The following is a 23,257-nucleotide window of genomic DNA, read 5'->3' as shown; positions in this document are numbered from 1 at the left end:
TTATGCTTGTTTCTGTGAATGGACAATTGATCAGGATGTGAAGTATGCCCCCCCCCCCCCTGCATGGATGATTAAGAGGCGTTTGCAGAGACTGAACATATTTACCTCAGTGAAAATACATACATAGACTGACAGGTGTATAGTTCATTCGGATATCTGATAAAGTAGTCTGCCATGTATGTATTCACACTTTTTGTGGGTGCTATCTGACAAGAAGAGACGTGTAGTGTTAGTTGCATGACACACTGTTTTTATCTGCTTCATATTTCTTTTTTCCATCTATGATGGTATGTGTAGTACGATGACTTGCCCAGAAATGTCCACAGTGTATTCCCTTTGCTCAAACTATCATGGGTTTGTTTTGTTTTGTATTGTCTCCACTTGGTGTATGATACCTCAAAGAACACAGTATCTTCGTTTAATAACCAGAGGTTACCTTCTGTATAAGACTTCTAGTATAACATTGGTTAGTTGTAATATGAATTCAATGAAAATATGTGTATTGATGTAGAGGGCGTAATCATTGTTTTACATATTCTTTGATTTTTGTGTTCGCAACCTTGACTATGTGTCTTACTTAGCCTCTGTTTTTATAAGATGCAATCATGTACGCTTTTCTCATACATCTCAATAATGACCCCTGTGTAATAGAATGCCCTCATGGCCCCTGGGCCTGTCGTAATGAATGCATTGTAGCTTGATGGTAACTTGATGCTGTGTTGGCGAATGCAGTCACGGCCCCTGTCTTTGTATAGAGTGCAATCAAGTGACCTTGTTCACGTAGATGGCAATCACGTTTCCCGCCTTATAGAATGCCCTAATTGATGGCTCATAATAGTTTATACTAAAAAAATGCCATTATTGATTCTTCTGTCGTAAAGAACGCAGTGACAAAGTGAATTTTGAGCCCATTTCTTATAGAATGCAATCATGTACAGCGTACCTTGTTTTCTGTAATCATGAACACAGTCGCGTGTATAGGTCGTAATCACTGACAATGTCATAAAGTCGTCGACCCCGTCTTGTAAGAATGCAATCATGTAACATGTCTTCATAGAAAACATGCATATCCCCTGTCTTTTGAATTATGCATTCATCGCCCTATAAGGGAGAGACGTTGCCCCACGCACAACTAATTGTCGCAATTTATCATGATGTAGGTTATCGAATATGTTGTCGTATGTGGTCACATCAGTGTCTTCTGTGACATAGATTTTTTTTTTTTTTTATCACATGTAAATGAAGGTTTTATCCTATATGATATATTCCAAGTGTGAAAGTCGTATCTATCTCTGTATGCAGTGCGGATGCTAAGCAAAGAAATTATATTGTACTTCTTTTTTCAAAGCGTTTGTATCTCGCTAAATGTGTAGGACCAGTGTACCTCGTTATAGCTCAGAGTAGCCTTTTAAATTGCCGCCGTTGACAAGTGTCGTGTGATTAAACTTTTTAAACATCTTTGCAGCATATTGAGTACTGTTTTCATGGTTTTACGTGTTTATACAGCGCATTATGTAAAAAGTTAAAATGATACATTATATACCTTACCATTATAAATCATAATCTCTCCCTGTAAAGTTCGAAAATTACGTTTTTAATGATATATTGAATGTCTGAATGGAATCATGAAAATGAGCGGCAATGTCAAGTAATCGATTTAAATAATAAGAAGAGTTTTGCTCTGTTAAAAAAAAGTCTTAAACATAATTGTGAAACTAGTACAACATGTAGGTCTAAAGGAGATATGAAAATAGATGTATATACTACGTATGCTAAACTAAAAGATAATCAAAGATGATAAATGATAAAGACAAGGAAGATGGAGAATGCAGATTAAATATAATTTTCTTTATTATATCGTATATGTTACTACTTTTTGTACATATTCTTTTGATTTTTAGAAAGATCTTTATTTGCCAAGAAGATAGTATACATGCTCTGATTAAAACTGCAATGTAGATCTTGGAATTTATCTTTTGGTCATTATGTTAAGAGCTGTCTTTCCATCCGTTAGAACGACATTGTGTAATGAAACTTGGTAAACCCGAGAGGGACCATGCGAATGAGAAAAACTGGATAAAGATTGGGAGGTCAAAGTTTAGAGGTCAGACCCATTTAAGGGCTCGAATGCAGTAGCCGCGATTTTACATTTCAAGCAATTTTTCAGAGCGTGTGATATTCCCGTCAAACTTCTTCAACCGGACCGGACATGTAGATCCCGAAAGTCATATTGATAAAATTTATATATCTTCAAAGTTTAGGATGGATCTAATGAAGGCCATAGGTCAAGATCTTTGCTTTTATTACAAGTTTTTGCTGTATCTCAAATATCTTTAGAAACGCGCACAAAGTATACCATTATTTACCTTTAAAAGGCATCTTTGAACAGTCACGGCAGTATGATCTACTGCAGATTTGACTGAAGAACTCTGAGAGGAGTCATCATGTACAAAGGTCATAGGTCAACTTGAATAATAAATGTTTTCAACACGATTACTGGCAGACTGAACGCAGATTAGTATTCTGGGACAGTGCTACGTCCTGTTGATTTGATTATTATTACGTTGCATTTTGTTTAGACTACAGCACCGCGGCTTTGAAGTATGGGTTGACACGGCATTGAAATGAAAAATAGTTTTTGGTAATGTGCATCAGTAATAAGTTAATACGATTCTCTGTGGGTGGTAGCGTATGTATGGTTATGTGTGTGTGTGTGTGTTGTTTAATAATGTGTCTACGATGATGTATGTGTGTGTGAGGGTGAACATGTATGTCTGTATGTGTATGTGTGCATGTATGTTGGTGGATGTGTGTATGTGTTTGTTGTCCCCGCCGAACGAGTTCGAGCAGGGGACTATGAAACGGGCTCCGTACGTGTGTGTGTCCGTCTGTCCGTCTGTCCGTGTGTGCGTCCGTGTGCGATCAAAATCTTCAATTTGCTACTTCTCTGTCATTTATGAGCCAATTTTGATTCTTTTTGCTTTATATGATAGCACTACATGGGAGCTTTGAAACTTCTACACAGAATTTCAGTTGTGACCTTTGACCTTGACCTTTGACCTATATTGTACATTTTGCTACAAAGTGCTACTCCGCCATTTCTAACCCGATTTCGATTCCGTTTGCTTTATGTGATGGCACAAGGTGAGGGCTTCAAAACTTCTACACAGAATTTTGACCTTTGACTTCTTTGACCTTTGACCTTGATTTTGACCCATATTGTACATTGGCTACAAAATGCTACTCCTGCGCCATTTCTAACCCGATTTCAATTCCGTTTGCTTTATGTGATGGCACTAGGTGAGGGCTTCAAAACTTCTACACAGAATTTTGACCTTTGACTTCTTTGACCTTTGACCTTGATTTTGACCCATATTGTACATTGGCTACAAAATGCTACTCCTGCGCCATTTCTAACCCGATTTCAATTCCGTTTGCTTTATGTGATGGCACTAGGTGAGGGCTTCAAAACTTCTACACAGAATTTTGACCTTTGACTTCTTTGACCTTTGACCTTGATTTTTGACCTGTATTGTACATTTTGCTACAAAATGCTACTCCGCCATTTCTAACCCAATTTCGATCCCGTTTGCTTTAAGTGATGGCACTACGTGAGGGCTTCAAAACTACACAGAATTTTGACCTTTGACTTCTTTGACCTTTGACCTTGATTTTTGACCGACATTTTAGACCTACATTTTATTGTACATTGGCTACAAAATGCTACTCCTTCGCCATTTCTAACCCGATTTCGATTCCGTTTGCTTTATGTGATGGCACAAGGTGAGGGCTTCAAAACTTCTACACAGAATTTTGACCTTTGACTTCTTTGACCTTTGACCTTGATTTTTGACCTGTATTGTACATTTTGCTACAAAATGCTACTTCCGGCGGGGACATATATTACGCACCGCGTAATTTCTATTTTTCCTTGTTTAGTAGACTGTAGAGAAAAAGTTGAAATGGGTATTTCCTCTCTCACTGTTGGATATCTAGTCTGTGTCACGTATGTAATCATTCATCATAATGAATTCATATGACATTTCTATTTCAAAAAGGACACTTTGGAACATACGACGGATTGTAAACAAAGCAGTCGTTACATAACATAATAAAAACACATTTTAAAAAATGACTAAGCAGACACGACTCTTCCTGAAACACCTGAAAATCACAATTATTTCGTGTAATAAATTTGTCGTTAAAGTGATCCCTCATGGTATCCTTTAAGGTGTGATTTCACGGAGCACGCGAACGATTTGCGAAGGATGGGAATGACAAAATCCAACACTCGGAAAAGTTTTTCTCCGAATGTGTTCCGACAATGAAGCCGAAAACTACTCTTGCGCAATTTGTGCGAAGTTTCCACGACGTATGTGCGAATGTCGTGTGTATCATTGCTAAAGTACAGCATATGTTACGTACACGAAGAACACGCGACGGAAATGAGAACAAAGAAACATTTTCAAAAATCGTGGGAGTAGGATGTACCCAAGGAGAGGTGGAAGCTGTCTTGAGTTGAATTTTTTTTCTTTCCTCTATTTCCCCTTTCTTTTTCTCTCATTTCTCTATCGTGTGCTTTCCTACATTTTTTTTTTCCGAGGAGCTGTCTCCTAGTAAAGCATTTGATTTTTTCCGTTTATCCAACGCATAATCTCTATAGTTCAAATGAAATACTTTAGATTAAATCTAAGTGTATTCTGCGATTTCTTTTTTGTATACCAAACACTTATTTCTCTTTGCTAGTCTTTTTTTTTTTGCTAGTTTTTTTTTTACTGTAGTTGTTAATATTTGTTTGATGTTTAGATGTATGCTACGATTTTATTTGTAGAAAACGTATAGGTCATACATCCCCCAAACGTGAGCTAAACGTTTGCGAGTTGTCTCAAAAGGTACGCGAACAATTTACGAATACCTCGTAAAATGATCGGAAAAACTTTGCAGATTTCGCGTAACATACGCGAGACATTCTCCAAAGATTCGGAGTCTGTTTGGGGTTTCACGAACATTTTGCGAACATCGCGCGTGTCTTGCGAAGGTCTTGCACATATGACGAGGCTTTAAAGACACTTTCGAGAACAATTCAAGAGCAAATCACGACCAAGTGTGCAGAAAAGGTTCGCAAAAAAAATTCAAACTTTTTTTTAAATTCTCGCCGAAGTAAAAACGACATTCGCGAACAATTGACGACGCTTCCGAACCCTCACGTTCGTTTGGCGATCTTTTGCAGACTAAAGTACGAATGCTGGATTTTTCCATTCAGGTCCTTCGCAAATCGTTCGCGTGCTCCGTGAAATCACACCTTTAATGAGTGAACACGTGGCGATATATCCCTTCATCTACAACCAAATAACTCTTCAAAGCTTATTACATGCACACTACCGAGTTATAATTACGCCCGTATACCACATAATGTGTTTTCCGTCTTAGATATCTATAACTCGAATAATATTCATTTCTCACTATGCAGTCCGTAATACATCAGCGTGTCGCACTGCGCTTAGATATTATCACTTTTCAGCTTAGTAATGATAAACGAATAGATGAATTAATTAATAATCATTATTTTCGTTTGTTGCTGTTGTTGTTGCTGTTTTGCTTTGCTTTGTTTTGTTTTTGTTTTTGTTTTTGTTTTTGTGTTTTTGTTCTTATCAGACCTAGAAAGAGTGTTTGCCTTGCCCGGAACATCGATCCCGAACAGATACAAACATTGCGTCTATGGCAGTTTGTATGGAGGCTCAGAATTAAAACTTTCACTCCGGTGAACGGTTCATAATAATCACATACATGTACGCTAATAATAGTGGCTAGGCATACAGGTCCACCTTTGGGCGCTTCAAAAAAGAAAATCATGAGATGATCCCTACATGGTAGTAAAGGAGAACTTCATAAATATGTGGATTCGAATAAGAAGAAACGGACAAAAATAAGCCTGTGCGTCTCTGCCAGTGAATATTTTAGTTACTGCTGTGTTCATGGTGTTCAAGTCATATTACAAACCTCAAAGATATCGTTCAATACCTCTGTGAGCACTTGGACAACAGCGCCATCACAATGGAAATGCCATAAAAGTGGCTATTTTCTCGAAAGTAAGACTGTGTGCGCTTTGGAAGGGTACCACGTACATACCGTTTTTGTCTTTCATGTAAATAGGCTTGTAATGTCTCGACTAAACATGTATTACTATTAATATTTTCATGAACGATAGCGGGATGTACACCTGCATGAATACGGTGATGGAGCGACACTTCGATTGTGAATGTGTTAGGTGAACTGGACAATCTAAATCACATTTGATCACTTATTTCTTAATTCGAGCATGTTCGAAAGATTAATTCTTGTTAAAATTATGAAAGTTGAAAAGAACGCCTGTCCTAAAACAAAAACAAAAACAAAAACAAACAAACAAACAAACAAACAAACAAACAAACAAGCACCCCAAACAGCAGCAGCAGCAGCAACAACAACAACAACAACAACAACAACAACGACGACGACGACGGCGACGACGACGACAACAAAACTGAACAAAAACAAAGCGCATAATAATAATAATGGTCTTCAAGAAGACAGGGGAAGAGTAAGACCTTGTGAGTCATCATCTTGTTTTCCACACGTCTGACCTATAGCTCGATGATTGATATTATTCGTGAGGAGGACCATCCCTTGATACTGCGACCAATCCTTGGTAGTACAGAACCATGGATCTTCACTGTGTTGTATATAGCTCCATGATAGAACAGGACTCTGCCTTTTTAATATATAATGCATCACCTTAACCATTCAAAACATGACTCCGTAAATATTCTTAATTTTCTGTAGTGTACTTTCATTATCCTTTTTCGATTTCCGTCTCCTCTTGACTCCTCGTCTCCTTCGTCACCTTTCCTCCCTCCCCTCCCCCCCCCCCCCCCCCACCACCGTGCACTCTCAGTTCAGTTTATTTCAGTTCAGTGCAGTTCAGTTTACTATTTTAGCACGGGACCTGCTTCAGCCAATGGCTGTTCTTCAACTGGTCCGTGGGAATACCAAAAAAAAAAAAAAAAAAAAAAAAAACTCCCCCCAAACCAACAACAAATACACCAATAAATGCAAGAACATTGCTTGTTGAGTCTTTCCTGATCTTTCTTTTATTTCTTCTTCCTCTCGTGCTGCTTCTCTCCTCCTGTCTCTCCCCCTCTCTCTCCCTTCCCCATTCTGCTTATTCTCTTTTTCCTCTTTCTGCACGCCTCCTATTTTAATAGTTCCATAATCTTTCTCACAATATTTTTTTGTTAATCGTTTTCAGTGCTGAGTTTAATAAACCCTGATCATTCACTCATCGTAATGGGACGTCTTCTAACACCAAGCAGACTGTGATGATACTTTTGAAACACGCGCACAACACCGAGTGACCCCCTCCCTCCTCTCCTCCCTCCTCCCCCCCCCCGCCCCCCCCCCCACAATGCCCCGCATCCCAAGTTGATGACAATTCTCCTGGCTTACCCCCTCCTCCCAGAATGTCATTGCTGCCGATCGTCCCCTCATTATCTCGCCCCCTTCTCTCTCATCGATCCACGCACATGCCTTAGTCATGTCGTCAACGATGTAGCCATATGTTTAGCTGGAGATGATGCTAAAATCAGGTCTGTCGGCAGGATCTGCGGAATTACTTTCATCTAATGATAAAGCGACCCATATCGGCAGTGATACTGGATACGTGTTTTTTCCGCCCTGTTATTATCATAAATGAATTAGGACAATGAGTGCTTCATTATGACAGTTTGCCAGAGTAATTTTTACCTCCTTCACGAGGATTTGTCCCGTGGGTGTTTTTAAAGCACTGTTAGCGAAATACAGGAGCATGACAAGTAATAATTATGTTTATATCAATGCAATTGACTTTCTCTCTGTGCTTTGAATATACAGGCACAAAATGAGGCTAAACTTACACTTGAATATCATTTTAAAGTGATTAATATATATCGCTTTGCTCTTGCTGTTGATACCTCTCTGTTGGCAGTTTTATTATATTTTATTACTTGGCAGTTTCATTATATTCTATCATTAGGCCCTACGTTTTTATCATAACTATCTAAGTAGCTGATGATAACATTGCTGTTTTTATTAAATCCGATATGATTTTAGAATGGCTGCAATGATTTTTTGCTATCATTGTTTGCACAAACTGATGACGGACGATTTTTCTCATCTTGAGCATCGTTCCGTCACCTTTCGTTGTTCAGTTTTTGCAAATTTGTGGTTTGACGTTTCTCTAATGTTTTGCACATTTTCTAGTTGCTGTTTCATAAAACCTCTGGCAAATCCTCCTTCATTAGACGAAGCTGACCTTATCCGAATATCACCTGAGGCCTCGCACTGCGGTTTCTGGCTGCCAGACGAGCTGCGTTCTTATTTCACCCGGGAATGTTAATAGGAAAGTTGAGGAGCACCATGCCTTACTGGCCTCTTAATGCAATGTCAAACAAAGTCAAGAACTAAGTTAGGAAATTAAAGATACATGTATTTGTCTTTCAAACCTATTTTGATGTTCTGTTCGTAATCAAAGCAATATCCATTCAAAAGCAACCCCGCTTTTTACGTCGAAATATTTAGCCAGTAATGGATACATAGTTATAATGATTACTATATAGTCGAACATCAAAGATCATTTTCTTTATTCATCCGTAGTTGAATAAAGTTATGAATAACAACCAATAAAGGAAAAGACCTCGATCGACATTTTCACCTGAACGTGTGCCAATATCAGCATTATTTTGAATAATTCTTATTGTGGAAAAAAGATAAATGTGAGGCGATGTGTTGCGGTTCAGTGGATAAGATTATGTATAGTGTCAATCACAAGGTCCCTGGTTTGCGTCCCTTTAGCAGCAGGGGTTGCACCCCTAGGAATGCTAGACAAGGCACTTTATTCTCATCGCCTATATTCCCTCTGACAGTAATGTCTGAGGGGACTTACAGCCGTCGGTCCCAGTCTCCAAGGGGTGCTTTATTTACGAGAACTAATCAAAATTCAAATAAATCAACAATCTATATACTTTAAAACTGTCACATGCACGATATTTGCATAAGATAGTAACACTTTCAGAAATTGATTTGTTTCGGATGACATTTTTTTCCTTGTCTAGCGTAGTATATATTACTATGTCTCCTTGTGTGAGATGTATAGGTCGTGTACGGTTAAAAAGTACGTAGGGCTGCAAAAAAGAAAGAAAGAAAGATATAAAAGGGAAAGTTTAAAATGAGCAAAAATTTATCATCCTTTATCATTATCTCTCTCTGACTGCATGCGCGCGCGCACACACACACACACACACACACACACTCACACACAGACAGACACACACACACACACATAATAACACTGTCACACACTACGTTATCATTCGTACATTCATCCATTCATAATGTGTAAATGTATAATTTTATGTTTGTTTGTACAATGATTTTAAGGTGATGCGCATGTGATCTTTGGACATCCCGGGTGTTTTGGTTGAATTTTCTCTCGCTTATTGCCGTTACAGAGCCGAATTCACCCACCAGTATGTCCATTAGCGTTGAGAGATGCTCAATATTGAACTGGTTCATTCAAGGACAAACAACACGAGAAAAACAGTACAGAACGCAATCACACGCAGGGAGGTGATTCCTTGGTAAAACACAGTCAATCGCGAAAGGCTTAAGTACAGTGAACTGCACAAAGTCAATGACCTGATACTGCGATACGTTGTATGAAATATATTTCGCATTATATCTGGTTTCCAACGCGTATATTAATATGTTCATAATTCATATGTTTTTTTAACAAGAATTATATTTTGTGTGTATTCATGCCTATTACATAATAATGGTTTATAGCAGGGAATTACAAGGTAGACAAAAAGAGCGATAGTATATGAGAGGAAGACAATGAGAGAGGTTGAGGTTAGAAGAGGAAAGTCACCATCATACAATATCGCATTCAGATATTAGGATTCTCTCTCTCGGAGTGATGTACAGATTAGGCCTTGACTTACATAATTTCTTCATTCATTCACTATCCACTCCCTATAGTTATCCTTAATCAGTCTATTATCAATTGACAAACTTCCTTTCATTTTTGCATCCCATAAGTGGAACATTGTGTGGAATGAGATAATAGCTGGTATAACCATCAGAGAGGATGAAAGTGAGTGCACTATGATTATCCAATGATGAATAAAGAGGCAAGGCTGTTTCTGTAGGTATACCCCCTGATAAAGGGGGAAAGGTGTGTCTGCTTCCCCGTTTCATAACTATCATACGAACTGACGTCATAGTCAAGTTCATAACTCCGCGTACACGGCTGCTTTCCAAGAGTGCGATGACAGCCGAGCGAGGCTGGAGAGCCTAATACCAATTTCCCTTCTAATATTCCCCAGGATGACGCCTGGCAGCCCTCTTGCTCCGCTCGCCAAAACAAGCAGACTCGAGAGGCGAGTTATTGAAAGTGAAGGGTGTCTCTCGTGAAGAGTCTCACTCCCTTCATATCACCCGTGTGGTGATGACACTATATACAGGAAGATTGCCTCATTGTGGAATAATTATAACACGTGTAGCTGATTGCAATCTTCTCTGGGATATCAAATTTTGCTGCAAACCGAACGATTTTTGTCGAACAGACGACAGATTGTACAAACCATTTTAAACGCCAGTTTCCATGTCAAGAGATCGAGTTAGAATCGTCGTGTGAAATAACAACAAATATGATATTTCCCTTCTTCTTTTAGCACCTTGGTGGCGTTGAACTTCCTGCAGTGAAAGTAGAGTTTACAATTTTGTTTGATATCATCTGCCGAGTCACGTGGCTATATTTAGCACGTGTGGGAATACCACCTCGAATAACACCAGCAGAACTGCTGCCAAGAGCTCCTCGATTACCAAATGCCCGTGGTGTGAGCAGATAACTCGTACGGCTTAAACGGCGCTTCTTGTTTCTGCTAATGCTATCGTGGAGTGCATAATAATATAGACACAGTCTTTCGAAGCGTTGGCAAGTTTCGCTTCATTCAGTTGGTTTCGTTGAAGCCGGATATAAATTGAAACTATCCCTGTCTTACACTCGCAGCTGAATCTATGTGTGATTTGTCTTAACATTGACAAAATTCGCGTGATATTAGTAAGCACTCTGAATTTGATGTTGCATTCCTCGCTGGTGTGGAACATTTCCGCTCTTCACTCGGTCCATTTCCCGCCAAGGATTCAAGCTTTATTCCCAGACGACAAGAGGATTGGCAGTACAAGCATAACTCGAATTCCCCGCCGGAGTTTAAAGGGAGCTGAGTGTAGAATCCAGGAACGTATTCAGTCGGCTATACACGCATCCATACATGTAAGTATCCAGGTAATGAGGCGACATTAATGCACTTATCAATGCCTATATATAAAATTGCATTGAAGGGATCCATCACGCCACTATTGAAGTCATGTCAAGGCGATCGAATTCAAGCAAAGATGCTGCTCGCCATATTTATCAGCAGCTATCCATATAGGAATGTCACGTGCATTTTAACTCTCGGATAAAATATTGGCTCTGCGTAGCGGGTTGATCATCATGCAGAGATACGTGTACCGGATCCCCGCGGATACACATACAAAATAATACACTGTACACATTCATATCCTTCATATCCCACTCAGTACAAGGCGGCGCTCATCATATTAATATTTTATGTTTCCATCAGATTAGCTGGACTTCTTCTATCCCTCTGCTCATTACACACAGTAATCTGTATACCGCCATGTAATTTCACGTTTAGATTTATACATAAGGTTATAAACTCTATGAACGCCATGTGCATTTTGGCTCTACTGGATTTGGGTGAAAACAAACAGAATGATATATGATGGTTCATCAAAATCTGACCTAAGAGGATTATGGAATTATAGTTTCACATGTTTGGCGAAACAGCGCATGTTATAGTAGAAACATGCATGTGAACATAAGATGAGATCATTATGACATCATGGCCTCATACATGTTGCATTGGCGTACACACACAGTTTCACAGCATTACATTTTTTTTAATATGAAATAAAAACAAAACAAAATAAGTATGGATGATAGTATGTATATTGTATCGTAAAATCTTTGTTGAGAGGTTGCGATATAACCCAGCATCGACGGCATATGTATACGAGGGGTTGAAGTTAATTGCTTCATTTTAGACACAACAAGGATAGGTTTTTATCGCGGTGCAGCAAGCCTAATTTAATAAGTTGTTTTGAGAGTTATGATATCCTGACATCACGATTTCGGGTGATTTGCATATCCTTACATGTATATTATGATGTGATTACAACCATGTTGGCCTATCACCATTCTACCTATGCTGATGTGAAACTTTAGGATTCTATAATCTCCTTATTGTAATTCTGATTTTGATGAAAGTCATATATACGACTCTGATGTATCTTCAATTCAATTCAATTCATTTATTTTCATTCTTTTTTCCAGCAAAACATTACACAGAATAAATCAGGAATTATAACATAGGCATGTATTCAACGTACTTTACATGATAGATGTAATAGGACCTACTGGTTAACATGATAGATAATGGTTGTCTTATTCTACTCTACCGAGTACATGTAATTAAAGAGCAAGGTGGCGTAGAAGTCAATATTCTTTAATGACAATATTAATACCTTGTCATACAGACATCGAGCGCACCATCTGAACTGATGGACTAAAGATACTGCAAATGAAAGTAAAAGAAACACATCTTCATCATTAATCTATAATCATGTTCTTGTGTGGGCAACATGCCAGAGAGTGACATGTCTCTTTCATGTTAATTATAGCGAGCAGAGAGTTCAGTTCATGGTATAGCTAACACACTGTATAAATAGTACACAGTAATGAAAATGCGCTGGTAGTCATGGTACGCCATTGAGGCTTCTGCGGTTTACTATGCGCATTGTACACGTTTATTTCACTTTCGATAGTAACTTTGAGGCGGATATATTACGCCACCATTCTAAATCAGCAACCGGAGAAGTGAAGATATTATCTACATCACTATGAGTACGCCTTTTGATTGCTTCAGAATGCCGTACCAACCCGACGAAAGCAGTCTTCATAATAATCAAAGCAACGCAAATTGTAAATGCTCATATCAATAGGAAGGGTAAAGAGGCACCCTGCAAGCAAGAATATACGGAATATGATATGTAACACAGATAGAGGAATTACATGCACTACAATAAAACACAAGCAGCATTACCGCCGCTCGTTACATTTCTCTGTCGTTGTGTGTGGTAGATTTGTAGCTTAAAACATTTCTATTTTCTGTTTTGTCGTGTTGATTATACGAACAGCTGACGAAAGCTTTTCCGCTTCTCGGAATAAACAATCGAGATTGAACTAAAATCATATTAATCGTATTCATAAAAATATCCCAACATTATACACATATAGATTAGAATTAAACTTGAAGCGGAAATGAAAACTAGTCAATGGAAGATCATGAACGCAGGTTTCAAAGGCGAGACAGATCATTGTGTACTGAGAAGATCTGAATTGTCTTTGAATATTGTTCAAGGATATCAGATAAACATGGTTTATTGTCAAGGAGACAGACAAACAAGCCTAGTGAGATAAACAGACACAATCACTTTAATACTTTCGCTTTTCAAAGTCTTAACATAATAGTAGGCTCTATAGCCTGCACTGCTATCTGTATTATACAGGCACATGTTGTACATCTTTATTTCATTTTTTGTGTGTTATTTAGAGAGGCTCTCTCATGATCAATGGTGAACTATTATTACTGGTGAGATCCTAGACTGACAATAAGTGATACATTTTTTTCCTTCTAGCTTCATGAAAGTAAAAACCTGTTCAGTTGCTCTTAAAAATTGCTCTCAAAATTCTGTAATGTTTTACATGCACAACGAAGCACAATAGTCTAAAGAATGATGATAATGATCACGAAAATAATGCGCACTCGTATACTTATATTGTGAAAGATGTTTTTCTATAGGTGTATAGACTTGAAGTCAGAAAATTTCGTGAGCAATGATTTAATGGTCAAGTTAAGCGCAGCGTCGTACCATCAGTCATTACAACATGACATGAGTATTGCGCCATAAGGCTGATGTAAATGGCTGGCCTGAATTTGGAATTTGTAAAGTAATTATTATGGTGGAAACAGGAAAGTTAACCGTCTGCTTCTAGTATGATCTTATACCGGAGTGAGGCGGACTTTCTCTGTCAGGAATAGGTCGTATCGTGTACCTCGCTTATTTTATAAATTTATCTCCTTATTGTTTACAAATCGGACTGATTCGGTACACGCGCATGGAAGGGCATCTAGAGGGAATAATCGTGACCTCAATCTTGGCTCTGTCTGTTTGTTTGTTTGTTTGTTTGTCTGTTCCTCTCTTTCTCTCGTTGTATGCTGTGTGATAATCTGCATGTATATATTGTGATTATGTTGTATGTGTGAGTGTGTGATTGTGTGTGGTGTGTGTGTGTGTGTGTGTGTGTGTGTGTGTGTGTGTGCTGTATGTATGCCTAGCTACGTGTGAGTATATTATGCAGTGCTGTGAGTGTATGAGATATGTATATTTGAATGCTTCTCTCATGTTCGCCATTTCCTTCTGCAATGATGGAAGGTCAACATCACCGAGCCGCTCCATTACATCGGGACCAGATAGCGGAAGACTGGAATATCCATATTTAGACAAATAGTATTTTTATTCCTTCGCTAGGCGGCTCGCTGGCTTTCTATGGAGGAAATCTCTCCCCATGGATATCCTGTACTTCATTATACTTCAGACGCCGCTATCCATGTAAACACTCAAGAGCTTTAAAGGGCCACATCAGCTATCTATTTCAAAGAGGAGTGACCAGGATGTGGTACTCTGTCGTTTCATGTTATCACTATTGCAAGAATGTATATTCATATCAATCTGGTCGTTCGTAAATCGACGGAGTACAAAGAGATATAACATATTTTTATCGTTGAAAATTGTTCTTTTATACATAAATCCTGCATAATATATGGGGCATCTTATGAGTCGTTACAATCAAGTCAGCGCACGTATTATAGCACATCGCATACATGGTAAGAGATAAACGTTGGTACAAGCCTTAGGGTTCATCTGATTTTTAGGCAGGAGGAAAAGGATAGACGGAGATTTATACTTCTGCATCTTTTTTGGTGTTTGCCAAGTCGTGCACCTAAAGAGAGATGATCATATCAATATCACTAAGAAAGTAAGACTTCTGTGCTAGTTGTGGACCGTGTTTGTTGTGCCGTGACTATAATGGGGTATAAACTCAATGTCAAACAAAACATTTCGGCGCACTCTATTATACAATTCATTTATTTTCATTCTTCTTTGCCCAACAAAACATAACACAGAATAAATCAGGAATTATATCATAAACAAATATTCGACCTTGCAAAGGATAAATGATACAGATAATCATATTAGAATGCATAATTACTTTGGTAGTAGAAATGTAAGTGTATTCACTCGGTCTATTCTACCAGTATATCTTCTGAAGGTCTTTTCGAGGAACTACCCGTATTAAATGTATATGTCATTGACATATAGATTTGGCTCGAAATAGGATTTATGCTAAGTCCCTAGATACACCCTTGAATTTATTTGTCACTAATAAAGAAACCGAGGATTTGTACTGCTGTATACGTGTAAACAAATATTGTTTTTATTCTTGTTTCGATACCACCACCTCCCCTCCTCCTAAAAAGATATAGAATGAAAAGTACTGCCATCCAGAACCGCATTAAGCATTATTCATGACACGAGTCGTCTCGTAATATACCGGAAAAAAGATCCCAGGTCCTTAAAACAGAGAAGCAATCCCAGCCAACGTGTTATTGCCAGCGTGGAACCATGGACTAATACCGCATCTCTTTTTTGCAATTTCCGTCTTTGGCTGTTCGTACGGAGTCAAAGGGCAATGCCTTCTGAAGCTCAAAGCACGTGAAGCATTTCCCCCTCAGTTATCTACAGACGAAAAATCTCATTTTAGAGAACATAACCAATCCTGAAAAAATCAGATGCGGACATTCATTTACGTCTGGGAAGGCAAGTGAAGAGTTGCGTTTACAATCATTATACCACAAATGTCCGTCGAATTGTAATTAAGAGCTATACAGGGAAACAGTAATGCCAAAGATGAAAGAGCGCCCCGCCTGCTCTATTATCTTCGGTAATGCCTTACACTACGAAAATAACAACCAAAAGTTGTCTTTGCTTTTGAGATATAAATCGTGATACATCGGCATGGAAATGCGAGAGAAAGAGACATGAGCTTAATATTTTCCTGGTTATGATGTGAACTTGAGATTCAGGATCCTGATCGTTCTCTTATCGCCCAAGAAATGTATACATAGTGATTTAGTGCCTACATGCCGATGGAAATTCATATTCAACCCTATGTTTACGTCGACAAATCGAATACCCTTGCTTATCTATTCTACATTATAGCATCTTAATGGATGTTTAATTCAAGGAGAGAGAGAGAGAGAGAGAGAGAGAAAGAAAGAAAGAAGGAAAGATGGGAAAAGGGGGCTGGCAGGCAGAGAAATCATCGGGACTTAAAGGGATGGCATAGTTTTGTTTGAGATGAGGAATTCAGATTTTAACTTTTGTGGAGATAATAAGAAACCACTTATAAACTAAAGGCACACAATTCTAAGAGGAATTCAAAGTTAATTTGATTCTTAAAAAAAAAATCGGTTTTGAAATGGCTGATATATATATATGTATATATACTTATATATATATATATATATATATATATATATATATATATATATATATATATATAAACAAGTAGAACAAAGTGGTCCTGATAAAGGATGGGTCTCTCACCTTTTATCATGACCTTTTTGTTCATGGATACAGGCCCGTAGCCAGGATTTTTCAAGGGGGGGGGGGGGTGCGGTCATTAAAAAAACGGACCTTCGGTACCAATACCAATGATGACACACACACACACACACACACACACACACACACACAATTATATATATATATATATATATATATATATATATATATATATATGTATTCTTTGGACGACCGAACTACAAAAGTTGTATAAGAATTTGCGCGCGAAGCGCGCCGCAAATTGTGAATTTTGACTGTTTTAATGACGTTTTAAAGTCTCGAGGAAATTTGTATTTTTGTCTGTTGCATGCAATCGCGTTACGGTATTTCATCTAGGAAATAGTAAAAACTCATTTTGCCAGGAAGTTGCAAAGTTTAATTGTGTTCGAGAATTGAGAATAGTGATTTTCCTGGTGTTGTTTTAACTTTTATTTTTTCTATTGTATACCCGCGTTAGCAGGCCTGAAGCCAGGATTTTTAAAGGAAGGGGGGATTGCGTTAATTAACAAAACGGTCCTTTGATACTGTCCCGGGAGGGGTAGCGACAATTAAAAGGTGGACACCATGCTCATACATGGACTGGCCCCTAAACGAGTAATGATCATATGATTTTTTCGGGCCTTAAAAACAAGTATTCCTTAAATGTTTCCTGCACCCTAAAGAAGTACTTCATCATGATTGAACAATATACCATTTTCCCAAATTTCGGCCTTTTTGATACCCTTTGATTATATACGCTCGTACATCACACTTTCCATCTAATCCGTGAGAAAAAACGACCCCTATTACGCGTTTTCTTTAGCGAGTATGGTCACGGTGTCCACCTTTCAGTTGGAGTTTTCCATCCCATTGGATGCTGTTTGGAAGATGAAACATTCACTTTACTATACAGTATATCAGCCGTTGGTATGCGAGTTTGTCAAAAACGAAAATAAATAAGACAATTTTTAAAACAAAATGAATTGTAAATGTGAACCATTTATATTTTGCCTCCTTGTGGTAGGATATTTCCAGCATTTCCGAACTGTCAAATAATCATTTTAGATTTAATAATATTAAAGGTAGTAGATCCGATTCGCAAACATCTCCAATATCAGTCAAATGTCATATTAACCATCATGCTAAGAAGGTTTTCTTTGTGAAATTTGGAGGTCAGTGAAATTCAAAAATTAAACATCCGTTAGCCATTGGAAGAAGTTGAGTGCAAATTCAGACCTCAGGCTTAGTGCTCAGATGTTTTCCTATTTGATTTGATCTGTCTTACTGTGCACACTAAGATACATACTGGAATGGTTATTTCTTATTTATTAAATTATAGTAGCATATTTGGTTACTAGCTGTCTCTAGGCATTTTCGAATTTGGGCTGCAAAGAGATCCACTACCTTTAAGTTAGAAGAGAGGTAAGTAAATAATGATAAAATAAACAAACAAAAAAGAATGAGTTTCTTTTGTAATACTACCTGACAAACTTTTTACTTTACCATTTTACTTCATAGCTCAGCACTTTCCATTCTCTCTCATACCCTCTTAACCATTCCATTTAAATGAAATACAACTAAAATGAGTTTGCGTGCCTGCATAATACTCTTTGGAAATTATAAGTGAGAATGTTCTTAGGTTTTGGCTCACTTTAAAATGAGAACCAATAGAACTGTCACAACATGAGAAATGTATAAGTAATAATCAACAGTACATTTCCGAATTTGGCCTGCAAAGAAATCCGCTACCTGTAAGTTAGAAAAGAGATTAGTAAATAATGATAAAATAAACAACAAAAAAGAATGAGTTTCTACCGCCGTATCCAGAACAGAGCCTGAAACGGTGCAGGCTCAAGAAACCGTTTGTACTATACGTCTTGAAGTACTGTGTGATACTGTTGACTCAGACTTCTACAAAGCTGTAAGTGAGAATTTTAACCCAATCCGGCTCATTACCTGTGTTTTTTATGAAAAATATGAATAAAGAATGTAAATTAAATAACGACGCGTCACAATGCAGTCTAACGCTCTCACAATGTTATCATACATAGGGTTTTCCCTGACTGTTTTTACTCCGGAGCTCTTGCAATATTCAGGCTTTTGTAATACTATCTGACAAACTTTTTACTTTACCATTTTACTTCATAGCTCAGCATTCTCTCTCATACCCTCTTACCCATTACATTTAAATGAAATACAACTAAATTGAGTTTGCGTGCCTGCATAATACTCTTTGGAAATTATAAGTGAGAATGTTCTTAGGTTTTGGCTCACTTCAAAATGAGAGCCAATCGAACTGTCACAACATGAGAAAATGTATAACTAATAGAGAACTGGAGTAAGACAGGCCTTTCATTTTGTTTTGTCTCTCCTGATCGTTCGTAAGAAATGCTAATTCATGACCACCTTTTCACAATTTGATTGGAGCATGCATTCATAATGGAAAATAGTTGACATAATAATCTATCCCCAGGCATTATCATGCCAACATGTACTTAATATATACATGTACTATATCTTTGTGAGACGTAGATATAAAATGTCTCAGGTTTTCGATTATAGTAATTTCGAGGAAATTTCTTTAATTTTTATCATATATGTAAACTTGAGGCTATTAGATTTTCATCCACTTACCTCTGTTCCTGTGAAAAAATGCAAGTGTCAACCTCAATGTCATCCACGAATCGCACGTATTCGGGCGGCCAGTGGAAAAAAAAAACACCGGTCACACGCGCCAAGGGCCATGGCATGCAGTGCCAATATAATAATAGCTCGCACAAATTGATACATAACATTTGTGTTTGTGTGCATGGGGACGATCCGATGGTTCATACAACAAAAGGGTTTCGTACAATTATTTTTAACATTGTTAAACGTACTCTTCCACATTTACGTAGCATATAATGTGTCTTTATAATTATTTGGATTGTTATCTTGAGAATTGCTAAAAACCGTTATTATGAAAAAGTGGACCTTTCAGAATTGGGGGGGGGGGGTGCGTACGCACCCGACGCACCCCCCCCCCCCCCCCCCCCCCCCTGGCTACGGGCCTGGGATATCTCAGTCATCCAATTTTCATCTAATAAACTTTGAATTCGTGGTGGACAAATATACAGTTACTTCCGTACGGCAAGCACGTTTTCTGAGAGCATGAACATTGTTAACGTTGCTGTTGTATAGAGACATCATAATGTTTTAAAGAAAAATTGCAATGTATACAGAGGTTATCAATACCAGTTGTCGCCTGCTATTATTTTCTCCGCCCATTATGTTGTTCTTACAGCAGACCCAAGATGTCGGCCGAAGTGAGCGGGGAGAAGTCGGAGAAGTTGACGCTGAATCAGCTGTTCCAGAAATACGCGGCCTTTGGTCGGCCTGGACAGACGAAAGACATCACGAGTAAGAACTTCTCCAAGATGATGAAGGAATGTGGCGTGATGGACAAGAAGGTCAACCAAACGGAAGTGGACATCCTCTTCACCAGGTAGGGATGGATGAATCACGGCTGGACAAGGACACGGTCAACTATCTCTGGGTTTTTTGTAGACATGACAGAGATATGATCTTGTAGACCGATTGGTTGATGAGAGATGGATTGTTTTCAAAGACACGGATACTATAGACGAATGTAAACAAAGGGTTACGATAGTGTTGAGTGAAAAAAGTATATATATCGCACATGAGTAGACAGAGGTCCTCATCAGGTAAAGCAGTACGTTAAACATTTAATTTTAAACATGAAATATTATTATAGAAAACATAACATCTCGTCGAAGAATTCGCGTACAAATCGAGCTCCGTCTTTTAACTTAGATCGAGCTGCAAGCTTATAGTTTTTCGTAGATTCGTTTGTTTCTTTCTCTGTCCTTTCACATCTATATCTTTAATATGAGTATTTTACGACATTTGTTGCATATTTCTTTTGTAAAATCTGAAAATTTCGTCTTGTCTTTGCATGTAATGTATTTTGTGTTACCACAATGCACTTGTTGATAACTGAGAAATATAGAAATAAACTAAAACTAAACTGAAACTAAACATGTTTTGTTGAAGAGTGCAATGTACATATTTCCTTGTTATCGCTTACTCAACAAAGTCATGTATCTCTTTCATGTGCATGTTACAGATATCATACGTAGGCTCTACATGACTAACGTTATAAAGACTGGATTTCACGCAGTTGTTCATTCTCTGCAGTAGTTTTATTAAACAGAAAGTATAGTGACTCAGATTTCTAGGGAATGTGTTCTGCTGTTGCATTGCGTCAGCATGGTCAAAGTAGATATAACTTTTCTTAAAATATATTCAGTTTTGAGTATCGGCGTATAGATAAGACGTTTTGTTATAATATTACAATTTTCTTCTTTCGTTGTATAACGTAGAGAAGTAGAGAAATCTATAAAATAATCTAACATTATTCTAACATGCTTTGCTCTGATAGAAAGAATGTTATTTCTGTATGTACAGAACATTATTATCATTTTCCGAATATTTCACATGAGCAGAGGTATAGATAAAAACTAAGCCTATAAGATTCCTAGGTTTATTTTCATAATTATTCTCTTCTTCCAAACAAACAGAGCTAAGGCCGACCCTAAGGTGAAGGTGCTGAACTACGAAAAGTTTCTCGCGAGTCTGAAGATGATCGCCAAGTCAAAATACGGCACCGACGACGACGTGAATGTCCAAAAAATCAAGAGTCTCTTGAGCAGCTCGACGGGGCCGAGCACGGCGGGCACCACGGTGAGTAAAGACCGAAAAAAACTGCTTGTATTCAAAGTCTTGAATTGCATTGCATTGCATTGAATTGAATTGAATTGAATTGAATTGAATTGAATTGAATTGAATTGAATTGAATTGAATTGAATTGAATTGAATTGAATTGAATTGAATTGAATTGAACTGAATTGAATTGAAGTCTTCTACTTTAGACGGAATTTCGATTTACTTGGCTTTACTCTCATTTTTTTTTTTCAAAATGCGTCTGCATGGTCTCCTGACTGAGACGCATTTGTAAAACAAAACCTTTACAATACAGACCGGATTCCAGATAGTAGTAACCGATGCATTTGTATGAGTATCTCCTCACCATTAAAGCACGAAATCCAGCTCCGATGAGGCCTAATGAGGAGTACAGTGGCATCAACATCTTATTCAGGGTGATCGTTATTGCCTTCATCAGTGTTGCTACAAGACTTACAAAACTATTTTAATACATAGGCCTCATGCTTTCCGCCTGCTACAATAATTCGTATATTTTTTTTTTTTTGGTCCCTAAAACCTTTCTCCTCTGCAAGTCCCCTCTGTCTTGAGAAATGGCCCTCTTCGCTTTCTCTTTAATGATAATTATGCCCCATCAGCATGGTTATAGAGAGACCGTTTTGCAACGTTCCTTGTCATGACATCTTAAGATGGAAACTGCTCTTTCAAGAAAAGAAATTCATCAGCACAGTTTGAAAGCCGCATATCTCATGCCTGGTATCTATATCCCCCGTCTTCTTGTTAGAGGTCAAAAGCATAAAAGTTGTGAAGGAATGTCATGAATGCATATACTAAGTGATTTTGTAAAGTGATCATTGGATTGTTATTTTAGTTATGATAAACAGCAGGGTAAACATCGTTACTGTCGTGACTGTAAGATCACAATCCCTAAACTAAGATACAGGCAAACTGTATGTTGATATTTTGTGAGAGAATTGTCTGTAGCGGCGTCCTTCCATTTCTGAAATATTCTGTCTTCCCTTTTTGTGTCCTCCCTGCAGAAGCAGTCCGTTAAAGGGAATGTCGACCACTTTACGGACGTGTCGAAATACACGGGACTGCACCGGGAGCGTTTCGACAAGGACGGGTCGGGAAAGGGGCGTGCTGGACGGGAATACCTGGTGGAGAAGACGGGATACGTGCATGGCTACAAGGGGAAGGATTCCTATACCGACAAGCAGTAACTTGGAAGCCTTCTCGAATAATCTTTTGGAAAAGATAGAGTCACTGATCAAAACTTTTTAAGTCGGACCAGAACCATAGAACATGTACGGACCAAATGAGGCAGATTCGACATACTACGTGTGTATAGTAGTCTAACACGAAGTTCTGTACCAATCCAGAACATTTTAGAAGACATGGACAGAGTGATCATGAAGTCGAATACTATATTGGACAATGTGAAAATCTCCAAATTGGCGGTCAATCACTGCAAGGACTTTGTCTGCCAAGGTGATGTATCCTTGGGCCAACCTTCAAAGTTGCATGACATTTTCCGTCGTCATGGTGATGAGCAATGTCAGCGGGAAGGACCCTGGGATACTATACGTAATGATATAACGGATATGACGTAGTGACGTAATGATGGAAGAAAGTTTAAAAAGCTGTGGCCATGTTGTCTGATGCA

At 38.1% G+C, this 23,257-nt stretch overlaps 1 protein-coding gene across 2 annotated transcripts; it reads left to right on the top strand.

Annotated features, from left to right (window-relative positions):
- The first annotated feature begins 11,007 nt into the window (after window positions 1-11,007).
- Window positions 11,008-22,949, top strand: LOC139735494 (tubulin polymerization-promoting protein family member 2-like). Of its 2 annotated transcripts, none has more exons than XM_071646251.1 (4): window positions 11,008-11,350; window positions 20,156-20,353; window positions 21,450-21,612; window positions 22,632-22,949. In XM_071646251.1, the coding sequence occupies exons 2-4, from the start codon at window positions 20,163-20,165 to the stop codon at window positions 22,812-22,814; spliced, it is 537 nt and encodes a 178-aa protein (XP_071502352.1). In that variant the 5' UTR covers window positions 11,008-11,350; window positions 20,156-20,162; the 3' UTR covers window positions 22,815-22,949. The 2 variants fall into 2 exon arrangements, with proteins under 2 accessions (XP_071502352.1, XP_071502351.1); XM_071646250.1 differs by having other exon boundaries at window positions 20,153-20,353.
- The last annotated feature ends 308 nt before the right edge of the window (window positions 22,950-23,257 follow it).

Source organism: Diadema antillarum, unplaced genomic scaffold, assembly GCF_040938485.1.
Source record: "Diadema antillarum isolate AM-2024a unplaced genomic scaffold, OU_Dant_1.0 seq00000581_RagTag, whole genome shotgun sequence".
NCBI classification, from domain to species: Eukaryota; Metazoa; Echinodermata; class Echinoidea; order Diadematoida; family Diadematidae; genus Diadema; species Diadema antillarum.
Note: the sequence above shows the minus strand (reverse complement) of the source record. Positions and strands in the feature narration are given on the sequence as shown.

What these genes read in the sequence shown, in the direction of transcription:
- LOC139735494 (XM_071646251.1), top strand. Translation starts at nt 20,163, where the DNA reads ATGTCGGCCGAAGTGAGCGGGGAGAAGTCGGAGAAGTTGACGCTGAAT. An exon ending in GTGGACATCCTCTTCACCAG is followed by an intron (nt 20,354 to 21,449) that starts GTAGGGATGGAT and finishes CCAAACAAACAG; the next exon opens with AGCTAAGGCCGACCCTAAGG. An exon ending in CGAGCACGGCGGGCACCACG is followed by an intron (nt 21,613 to 22,631) that starts GTGAGTAAAGAC and finishes TCCTCCCTGCAG; the next exon opens with AAGCAGTCCGTTAAAGGGAA.